Raw genomic sequence first — 11,823 nt, forward strand, 5'->3', positions numbered from 1 at the left:
CACAGGCGGCCGCGGGGGCTGCATACAGGCAGCCGCGGGGGTTGCGCACAGGCAGCACACCGGGGCCTGCGCACAGGCGGTGCCGGGGGCTGCGCACAGGCGGTGCCGGGGGTTGCACACAGGCGGCCGCAGGGGCTGCATACAGGCAGCCGCGGGGGTTGCGCACAGGCAGCACACTGGGGGCTGCGCACAGGCGGTGCTGGGGGTTGCGCACAGGCGGCCGCGCGCACTACGTTACCCAGGAGGCCGGCGAGCGAGCGCATGTCCTTCTCCATCAGCGCGTAGATCTCGTCCTCGGAGAAGCGGCCGATGCCGTGGCCGTACATCTCCCGCTTCACGATGCCCTTCGTCAGGTGGCACAGGATCCACTTGAGCAGGTCGCTGAAGGGGCCGTACATGGAGATCATCTTGCGGGTCTCGTGGAGGTTCTCCACCCACTGGCAGTAGGCCAGCGTCCTGCAAGGAGGCGAGAACAGGTTAAGGCAGCGCCAGCCGCCCGTGGCCCCGCTCGGGAGAGCCCTTGCGGACAGGCGAGCCTCCCTCGCGCTGCACAACCCGCTGCCCTCACAGGGCGCCAGGGCCCTTAGTGCCATCAACGAGAACCATGCATGGCGCAGCTGGTTCTCCAGCCCTTCCGCAGGCCGCGCGGTGCTCAGTCGCTCCAGAAGCTGTGACCCCCTTAAGGAACAAGGGGACCACTGAAACAAGCAGGGCGGCACAGTTGTGTTAAACTGCCCTAAGACAGCGCCGTGACAAGCAGATGGATGAGCTGAGGAGAGCCAGACTGCCTGGAGCTGGGCAAGCGGGAGCCCTGTCCTGCCGACCTGTCCTCCCCGGTTCCTGCACTCCTGGAACTCTGCAGTGCTGCAACTTGGCCCCAAATAAACTCTCTCCTAGGAAACATTCCTTGAAAAGACACTGCTCTGCACAGAGACTAGCCAGGACACAGTCCTTATCCCAGAAGTCCCACGTGCAGTTGAGGAGGTGGTTGTTCAACTAGGCTGTATCTCCTGTGTTTTTTAACTGCCTAATGTTTATCTTGGAAGGGATATATTTCTAAGGGATTTTGTTGTACTTCAGCTTCATTGAGTGGCTTCAGCTTCATTGAATACACTAACTTGAAAACATGCTTTATCATTTTTTTTATCAGCTACAATTTATGTTCCTAACATGAATTTTTATTCTTCACTGCTTTAGCAGAGAAAGAAAAAGGGCTTGTTGCCATTGCTAGTTAAAAAATGTGTACAAAAAGAACCATTAACTTTTCTAATATTTAATACCTTCTGATAAGGGATATTTTAAAGAAATAAAAGAGACTATGCAACTTCTATCACTAATTTCACAGGAAAATGGAAAAAAAAAGGCTACAGAGCATTACATCTCAACGTAGATGAAACAAATATGTGAAGCCAACAGGAACTGACAAACATTTGTGAGCTTATAGCCATTATTTTACAGTATTTTCAGGAGTTTCCAAACAAAAAATCTAAAAGTGGACTTCCACACTTGACATTTTAGGGAAACAGGCCCACAGAGATATAACAAACAAGCGACATTGCACTGAAAAGTTGAAATATCAAAGGTACAAGTTTGCATATGCAAAATCTTTACATTAAATTCTTTCGCTCCCAAGACGATCAGAACTCAGTTTTTCTCATTTCTAGTATGACTTGGTTTTATCACTGCACATATTGCTAATTCCTTGTTATTTCCTTAGCGTCTACGCTGAGCAGAAACTCAAGAAAAATAATCAACAACCAAAAACACACACACAAAAACAAAGCAAAATCTGAGGAACTCCTACTTCTTACAGTGTGCTTTACTAATCCCTACATATCATAAACAGAAGTTGAATTTGGCCCCTCATCTCAGAAAACTACTTTTACACTATGACAGAAGTACTAATCCTTTAAGAAGCTGTTTTAACAGGTTCTTCATTTGAATTACCACTAGCATGAGGAAAAAGGAGGATATTTGCCCAAACGGTCTACAAAATAAGCAATCCACCTGCAGCTCAGATTTACAGCCACAGCAACGCGGAGCACAAAAGGCTGACTGCTGTTTCTGCGACACACTGGCCGCTGCGGGATAAGGTCGCCTCCTCCGGCTGCTGTCACGGAGTCGGGAATGGGGAGGCCCGGGCGGGCTGTGCTGCAAACACATGGACAGCGAGCGAAGGAAACCTGCCTGCTCCGCTGTGCATGGCTGCAGTCCTCAGCAAAATTCCCTACAAATTCTTTCATTGTATTACTCTGACAAGAAACATCCCCCTGATACTTGGATACAGCCCTTTGAATGGAAGTGCTTTACACCAGCTTCCTTATTTTTCAAAAACCTGAATTCTCCTGAAGCTGCTGGGCTAACAGCAGCAAGTGGAGCCTGAGAGCAGGCCAGGTATAGAAAGGGGTGCCAAAATAAAAGGAGGCACATGGCAGCAAGTAAAGGAGGCAGCAGATAGTGCCATAGTGGAACATGAGCTTGGGCCAAGGGCTGTAGTGCAACACTGCTTTACTCAACAACGGACAGAAAAGGTGAAACAAAACTAAAAAAGATGGGCTGACACTGGGCTGAAAGCACACAGGGCGCTGCTAATGCAGAACATTTCGGAGCTGCCGTTTCACGGGCGTGTGAAAGGACAAAACACCTCGGGCAGACACAACCTGGAACGGGAAGAAAGAATCTCGTCTTGCCGCTGTCATCGGGAAATAGCTACAAGCATTTCTGCATCTGCCTGCTGCTATGCGCATTGCTGACACAAGCCAAGAGGAGCTGTCCCCTGGAAGCAGCGCTGTGGGTCTCGCCCCAAGCCCCCTCTTGCCCAGCACGGGGGAAACCAGCTTCCCCGGCGGCTCTGCAGCACAGTCCAGGTACTACAACGGGATACCTGAGGTGGCCCGGCAGCAACGCGGGAGCAAACCAGACGGGAGGCAGGAGGCTCCGCCGCAGCTGCAGAGTCCTGGGAGGCCTCTCCGGCTGCTCCCTGCTCATCCTGCCCCTTGGATCTCACCCGACAGCGGGCTCTGCACCAAGCGCAGCGGCCGCGTCTGGGGCAGCTCTGACTTCATCAGTCGGGAGGAAGGAGGATCCCACAATCGCTCCGTGCTGTAAAACAGCGACGCTGCCCTGCGCCCACTTGGAAGCTCTGGGGCAGGAAGCATTTGGATGCGGAAGCGGCAGCGAGCACACGAGGAGCCTGACATCCCGAGGGAGATGCAGGGAGAGCAGAAGCCACTGGACACGCATGACGTGTCCCTGTCACCCACAATGAGCAAAGCTTTCCAGACTCCAAATCTGCGTGGGGGGAATGCAGCTAAGCAGACCAGTTTGAGTTTATTCCTAAAAAACTGTGGCCCGGAGTAGCCAAAGAAAAATGCAGAATCAGATTTAGAGACAAAGTTAAAACCACTTTTAGAACTGGCTTTACCAGACACTTCACTAAATAATTCCATTCAAAGGTTGATTACACTGTGCTTTCTACCACACACACACAAAAAAAAGCTGCTCTGCATTTAATCCCACTGTCATCCCTCTGCCTCAAGTTACATAAACAGGACATCAGCAAAGCTACAAAAAAGTCAGGAAATGGCAGAAATCAGGTAGCCTGTGTAGTCTAATTCAGCCTAATTATGTAATTTGCAGTACAGTTAGTGGTTATGTGACCACATAATTATTTTAAATATTCGCTTGAACTGAGCATTTGGGGAAATATTAGCATTTCCATTTGTGCCAGAACATCTGCACAATTCTTACACTATAAATACAAGAATAACACGTTAAGGAATAACACTGTAGGGAAGGAATAAATCTGAAGCACAGATATAGCAGCAGCTTTGGCCTTGTTATGAAATTCAGAAGAGATGGAGAACATGACTCATCCACAGTGGTTTGCCTGATCATCCCTACACTGAAATTAAAAGAAATGCATGGCAAGGCAAGGGAGGCGTGTGAGGATGATGTGAGCCAAGGGTTATTTTTCCCATGTGAATCCTGTGCAAGGAAAGGAGGGAGTTTGTGGGCTGGCATTTCCCGATACACCTAAGGATGTTAACAAGGTCACTGCTCAGGTGGCTGCAGAAATGCTGCTCGCTGTGCAGCTTCCAAGGGAAGCAGCTTTTGCAGCACTAGGTCTTCAACCTTGCCAAATGCAGGAGGGACAGCACTGTTATAACTGGCTTGATGCACTTAAACAGTGCTTATATTCTGTTTACAACATGGCCAAGTTCAAATTCCCAAAGCTGGGTTCACTTATAGCACCACATCCCGCTTTTCCTGCTCTTGGGGCACTCCAGCTTGGACAACACGGCAAGAGGGCACATTCACATGCGCCTGAGAGACAAAACAAGCAATAAGTTACATTAAAACATGTAAAAAAACCCCACTATGGCTGTGACAAAAACACTATTGTCATTGTGTTTGACAATACAAAAAAGGCAACCTAACAGGTTACACTGGCTAACCTCAAAGCTTTAGCTTCTCCTTAGGTGAATCGGCGTTAATGCCCCCGAGAGCCCTCTCCTAAGATTAAAGTAGTAGAAAGCACTTGCTAGCTAGGGCCAGTCCAAGCATTAGGGGTCCCCAGGAGCCTGTCAGGATTTATAAATAAATAAATAAACATTTAAAATAATAATAATAATAATAAAAAATATACTTTTGTAAAGGTAAGAGTAAATATTAAGTACCAACAGTTTTAGATTTTCGTTCGTTCACATGAAAGTTCATATGAGGTACTTCAGGTGGACACTACATTTTCGGGATACTGTGTCCTCCCAGCTGGCACTCCAGGACATTAACAGGACAATCCCGGGTTGAGAGGACGATCACACATGTTGCAATCACACACACAGATAATTAAAAGCAGTAAGAACAGAGGATTTGGGGTGAAGTCCAAGCTCTGTATTTGCTGGGAGCTCTCCCCTGTCACACCACAGAAGTAGATGCTCATCTTGACTCTTAGCTTTAACCGTTGGCTGTTTCTCCAGCTCCAAAGGCCCCGTGCAACAGGAGCGAGCGCCCTGGTGCTCCCTTCTGCAAAGGCTGCAGCTCCAAAGGGCCTCATTCCTCCTGTCACTTACACGGGGCCACAGCTCCCACAGGAGTCGCTCCGGATTTATCCTAGCGAGCAGAAAGATGGGTGAAAGCACCAGCTCCCTAGAGCAAAAAGACTTGCAAAACTCATAACCGAGCTGGGGTTTTCTGCAAAACAAACAAGCACACATTTCCACACAAGTTGCAGGTGCAGGTTTGACAGCAGCACAACAGAAGTGGCTTTACCATGCAAGCTTACCAATAGAAGTGCTCCTCCACCATTTTTGTCACTGCTCTGGAAACAGCTCTTTCATGTGGACCCAGGTTTTTATTTAAATTCACTCCAAGTTTCTCTTCCAAAAAGTCAATAATGAACTCAGTGCCAGACACCTTTTTGTGATTGTATTCAATCCAAGGCATTTTCCCTTGAGGGGAAAGTTTTCCATCAAAATAGTTCTAAGAAAAAAAGCAAGTAAACAAACAAACATACAGACAAAAAGGCCCTTGAGATTCTGTTTATATCAAAATAAGTATTTTTCTTAATAATAATTCTCCATGTTTTAAAGGCAACATTATCCAACAAACATTCCAGAAAGGACAATACTCTACTAGCTACAGAATGAGAGCAACAGTATTACTCTACATAAGAAACTATAAAAGCAGCTACTTCCAGGCCCTGCAATGCTTTTATACCAGAAGTTGTGTGCTCTAACACTGCTTAGGAACTGGGCGATTTACTCCAGAGCCTGGACACCCTCCCAGAGCCGAGCCCAGGGCTCTAAGGCCAGGTTTTCAGCTCCAGGAATAGCGCTGACATTGGCTCTCACACAGGGCGGCACTTTGCACGTGCTCAAAGATCAAGGCCCTCGCTGCTCCGAAAGCTGCCCCAGCTCTGAGGGTAAAACACAGCCCCACAGTGCACACACAGCCCCACAGTGCACACACAGCCCCACAGAGCACGGTGAGATGTGCCCCGTGCCCCGCTGCGGAGCGGGGACGTCTGCCCGTGCACAGGCCCCTACATCTCACAGCTTTGAAATTTCATGTATTTACAGACACACTTATTACAACTGGATCTACTGCAGTTCAGCACCTTTGCCAAGTACAACATTAGTCTACTGCTGTACTCATATATCTTCTTAACGTAGCATTCCTACAGGAATATTAAGGTATTGTCTGCTTTATACAGTTGAAGGAGGTGGGACATGGAGCTTAAATAGAAAATGTATTTCTCATTCTGACAAGCTCTACAGGAATCCCTGGCTTGTAAAATGTGATCAGGCATTTGACTCCAACTCTCTTTTTCCTTCTGAAAGTGGAGACACAGGGCACGACTGCTTTCCTTCCCTGGGGTTCATCTCCTGGTGTGCTGTTATTTAGAAAGAGAAAAAAAAAAACCCTGGCTCAGAAACACGAATCACAGACTCACAAATAACAGGCACTCTGAACCCAATACCCGTCAGTCACCCCAACTATTTTAGGGTCTAGTTCCTCAGCTGTGAATGTTTAGGATTAGCAGCTGTTTTGACTTTAGTATTAGTACATTAGTAATTAGTAATCACAATTAGTACATGAAGGGGGAATGTAGGGAGGAAGGGACCAAACTCTTCTCAGTGGTGGCCAGTGATAGAACAAGGGGTAATAGGTTTAAGTTGAAACACAGGCAGTTCCATCTCCATGTGAGGAGGAACTTCTTCCCTGTGAGGGTGACAGAGTCCTGGCACAGGCTGCCCAGGGAGGCTGTGGAGTCTCCTTCTCTGGAGACCTTCCAAACCCGCCTGGACGCCGCCCTGTGCCCCGTGCTCTGGGTGTCCCTGCTGGAGCAGGGGGTTGGACTGGATGATCTCTAGAGGTCCCTTCCAGCCTCAACCATCCTGTGATTCTGTGACTCACACTGATTAAGGCATCATTAAGACTCTAAGAGAGCAGACACCAGAAGGCAGCTCCAACCCAGCCCTCTCCCTGGGCACCCCACTCGGGGGTCTGGGCTGCTGCTCAAGCCACATCCACGCTCCGCACTGCGAGCGGCCGGCCACCTCCAAGTGCTCTTCCCTTCGGATGGAGGCAGGAGAAACGGGAACCACTGCTGGGAAGAGGCAGGGCCTCCCGCCGGCAGTCCCGGCTGGGCCTCCTGCCCAAGCAGAGGTGATGGCAGGAGGCGCCAGGCCCGCAGGCTCCCACCGACCCATCCACACGCGGAGCACAAGGCAGAGGGCTCCAGCTCAGGACGAGGGGACCCCACGGGTTCGGTCCACGGCAGCAGCCCCACGGCTGCGCAGCGCCCACCCGCCCTCACGAGGGGCCCTCTTGCTAACACATTCCTACAGGTATCCAGTGGAGAATCGTGATCTTCATCTCCTGGGATGTGCAATGTGTCTATCGAGCACTGCTCATTTAAGCGAGGTCTAAGGCCCAGGGGGCTTTCCAGTAAGACATATCCTTCGTTATTCACAAACACTGCAGAAGCTGCTGGACTTCATTAATGTAATAAAGTGGCTTACATGCTCTGCAATCCAGGAAAAAAGTAAAGTAAGTTCTTCCTACGTAAATACAAGCTTATTCAGGTTTTATACATTTTTATACATTTTTTAATAGAAAAAGGTTTTGTTAGTTTACTTCACTTTCAAAACCTTTATGGCTAAGGTTCCTATGGGAAAGTTGGTTTAGGTGAACTGAAAAAAAAATGCTCAGGATTTTCATGTTTTGTTACGTTTATTACAATTGTTACAATCTGTGATTCTGTGATTTAGTTTATCAAACAAAGCAGGAAGTGTCTTTTGATGATCTAAGGCCCCCTGAATCTCTGGACAAATGTTCTCTTATTCTGTTCTTGTATTCACTGTTCTCAAGCTGGTATTTTTAGGCTTGAAATCTTTGCATCCTTATAGCTACTACTAATTGCCATCAAATATTTATCAACTTTCCACTTAAAAACTGGTCCAGCTGCAAAGCAGGGTAGAAACTTTGGTAGCACCATAAGAAAAAAGAAAAAAGCCCTCTCATAGAACATTAACTGCAGCCTGCAAAGCAACTTTAATAAAAGCCTCTGGGAAGCTCTTTTATAGGGGAATTTATAAACTGAATGGCATAGGGCACTCTGGAGTCATTTTATAGTATTCTCCAGAAAAAAATAGGGCTCCAAATTCTGCTTTACTGCTGCTCATGTCTTACCTTTCTTCACGCATCTTCTCAAAGGGGTGATCATTTTCCTAGATGTCAAAGGAAACAGCATGTTTCTGCTGTGCTAATACTTATCAGTTCATATAAATCCTCAGAGCTTTAATATCCACAGGATAACCCCAGAAGATCTCCATAGGCACCCAAGATGGGTTCCTTCAAAACAAACTATACGAGGAGCTTCAAGTTCATACACTTCGGAGAAAAAAAACAGCTAGTTTATAGTGTTGAAGCCTAGCCTGGAAAGAGCTGCTTCAATTTTATTAGAGGGGAAACTTAAAACTAAGAAATATAGTTTCAAAAAATCTAAAAGAAGATATCTGGACCAAGTGGTATTAGGAAAAGTTTGGAATATTCCACTACACCCACTTCTCTCCTCCAGTGCCATTCAAACACTTCTGTGACCCCCAGCAAATTCTCACATACTCCAGTGCACTAAAGCCAAAGCACAAGGAATTAAAGGAGCAAAACCCCTGTGTCCTAAGCCGCAGCTGGCAACTGCTCCCGACTTTGGTTTCTCACGGCAGGTAGGAATTTTCGACAGGAACACTCCTTTGCAGCCCCTGTTTTCCATCGTTCCTCCTAAGCAGCCTCCTGCTGGGGGTGCCGACCCACAGCCCCACGTGGGGCAGCTCCCCAGCACATGGGGAGCGGGTGTCCTGTCCTCTGCACGGCCTGTGGTAGGGGGCAAAATAAAACCAAGAAAGAAAAACAAAAGTCTCCGGGTAGCAGATTCCCTGTTGGCCACTAATTCCAGCTCCAAATCCCTCTGTTTCTCCTCTTCCCTCCAACGACACGGTGTTCTCAGTGTCCCGTTGCAGTCTGCTCCTGCTCCTGCTCCTGCCCTGCCCTTCATGGCCAACAGCAGCACCGCGCTCCCACGGCAGGGACGCAATCCCTGATTCTTCCGGATGAGAAAAGCTGTTTCCTCAGCTCACAGCTTACCCGCACCTCTAAACACGCTCCAACCCTGAAATTCCACGCAAGGCTGCTCACCAAGCAAACAAGGGATGAGATGCTCTTGCAGCAGGGGAGCCAACCTCCCTTCTGCACCAGGAGCTACCGGCATCAAGACTCCCTACTGAGCAGCATGGAGCGAGGGGGGGCAGTGACCCACAGCAAGCAGGGCCCCGCTGCTCAGCGCTGCTCTCTCCTGTTCCTCAGGTGAGGTTTCCTGCAGCAGCGTGAGCACCAGCCTGGCCCGGTGACCTGACCGCACTGCGGGCAAGAGGCACCTCAGGACAAGGCCACGAGGGGACTGTGCTCCACCTCCTTCCTCTGTTTTGACTCCTTTTCCACTTCTTTTTTTTTTTTTTTTACAGAGTATGGCAGAACAAAATTAAGGACAGCACTTCCGTTTAGGCTGAGAAGAAGGTTCTCTGCAACAGGGCAGGCTGGGAACACTGGGAAGCTGGGAAGCCAAGCCTGCAGCAGGGAGCACGAGGCGCCAGCCCTGACGAGCCACGGAGCCGCTTCCGCACCCAGGGCCGGGGCCCGGGCGGCCGCTCCGGCCACTGCTGCGCAGCCCCACAGCAGCTCCTGCCCCTCGCCTTCCCACACCCCGGCTGCCTCAGGAACGCTGCGAGCCGGCAGCGCTGCTCCCGAGAACAGCCCACGGCCGGCGGTCCCGCTCCCGGGAGCAGCCGCGGGTCCCATCTCCTCCCGCCGCTTGCTCCTGCCCCGGGCACCAGGATCCGCACGGGCAGAACCCAGGTCAGAACTTCACACACTACCCGTTCGTGTCGCTGCCTGCTCCCATGCTCACCCACCTGGGCTTCCCAGCCTGACTTCCACGTGGAACAGGGAAGCACAGGCTGGGAAAGGGCAAGAGGGAAGCGGCAAAGGGGGCTGAGAGGCCAAGCTGTGGCTCATGGGGGTCGCGCTGATCCACCCCAGCTCAGGCACCCACAGCAGCTTACCTGCTCTTGGAGGGAGCAGCGGGAGCAACAGCAGAATGCAGTGGTTTATCTGTGGCCAGATCAATTCCTTACCGAAAAAAACAGGGGAAGAATAACTCTCTAGAAAGCCTTCCCTCTCTAAGAGGGCCCACCCAAGTGTAAAACATTATCTTTCAGAAATCAAGTTCTGTGACAATCCTCTTCTATACTACAACTTTAATTACTCTCCACTAAGGCACTTGTAATCATGACAAACCTCTGAACTGCACAAACAGAACACAGATTCCACCAAAAATAGTTTTCCCTTCAAATGTGCAGTTTCTACCTATATTATGCTGCATCTTAGTCCTCCTGACCCTGTTCAAACTTCAGTATCTCACAGATTCTGTAAGCTAAACTGAGGAAAGTGCATCCTGCGGCCTGGAAATCTCTCTGCAATATGCTGCAGTACTTGATTCAAGCCTCATTAATTTTAAGATCATGGGCATTAAATTTCATGCTTTAAAAGGTAGGAGTGCTTTCATCAGATTAGAAAGTAGGATATCCATCACAAACACGTTAAAAATTGTAAAAGGCCTTATTTCCCTTGCAATACATTATACCTTAAAAAGCATCCTTCATATAGCTTAACATGCACTAAAATACAAGGAATCTGAACCCACTTGGGGTGAGCGTGCAACTTCCCCACAGCTCAGCCCCTTCCGGACAAAGCCAGGTCCCAAACTTACTCTGCTTGAAAAACAGAGCCATTTCCCACATATTTCTCCTGCCTAGGCTCATTATCGTATTTCTCATTACTGTTGTATCATCTTAAATGCACGTGATGTATGTCTATAAACAGGAAAAAATGTGCTCATCCTGTGTGTTGCACTGTGCATAACCTCTCTGCCACCACTGCAACAAAGCCAAAGCCAAACGGGTGGCAACACAACTAAACCCTGACCTGTGCAAACATGAGAGCTACATCCAGATCCTGCTCTCCCGTCGTTCACTCCCTGCAGCGGCCTGAGCTCCATCCCCTGTGGAAGGACAGCACGGGGTTCTGCTCAGCGGGACCCAGCTGGAACACAGGGTCCAAGAGCTCCAGAAACAACCCCATTTTCCTTCACCTGAGGGAGGCACCCATGACAAGGGGTTACATGAAGGGAACACACATCTTTCAAGGACAGCACAGGAGAAAAACCCAGGAAAATAAGAACTTTCCCCTGTGCAATCCTGATCTCCTTAGCATGGTGAAAATCAGAGACCAAATAACACTGTTTCAGTTTTAGGGTATTATTTGGCATTATATAAGCTCCATACTACTCTCCCACTTAAGCATTTCTAATCGGAATTAGTTTCTAACACTCATTCAGGTTTGCCAACTAAACCTACAACTGCTTAGACCAACCTGCTTATCCAGTCATCCCCTTAAAGGCTACAGCACAAATTTGGCTAGAGAGGATGCAGCAGCAGACTACCCACCTCACTGTACGTACGTTTCACATCTCCTTCCATGGGGCAGGCCCTTGGGGATATATTTTTTCTTCCTATTTGCCATTTCACATGATAATAAATAACTGCAACATGAAGAAACGGTGTCTAAATTTACCTGGTAGGGTAGATCAGCCATCCTTAGGTAAGTTTCCATTTTCAGGCAGAAAGGAGATAGACTTGGAACCCCGTTGTTAGGCCTTGAAAACTGATGCAGTATAATGGCATCTTTGGAGTCAACCTCTTGCTC

The 11,823-nt window shown here is 48.8% G+C and overlaps 1 protein-coding gene across 1 annotated transcript in view; it reads right to left on the reverse strand.

Moving 5' to 3' along the window:
- FAXC (failed axon connections homolog) overlaps positions 1-11,823 on the reverse strand; it is a 21,136-nt gene extending 9,313 nt beyond the window's left edge. The window contains exons 1-3 of the mRNA XM_026038317.1: positions 11,692-11,823; positions 5,285-5,481; positions 239-456 (exon numbers count right to left, since the gene is read on the reverse strand). Coding sequence (XP_025894102.1) covers positions 239-456; positions 5,285-5,481; positions 11,692-11,730 — 454 coding nt within the window. The 5' untranslated portion in view covers positions 11,731-11,823. The remainder of the gene's footprint in view (positions 1-238; positions 457-5,284; positions 5,482-11,691) is intronic.

The sequence above is a fragment of the Nothoprocta perdicaria genome, unplaced genomic scaffold (genome assembly GCF_003342845.1).
Source record: "Nothoprocta perdicaria isolate Ctin4 unplaced genomic scaffold, notPer1 scaffold_207, whole genome shotgun sequence".
Taxonomy (NCBI): Eukaryota; Metazoa; Chordata; class Aves; order Tinamiformes; family Tinamidae; genus Nothoprocta; species Nothoprocta perdicaria.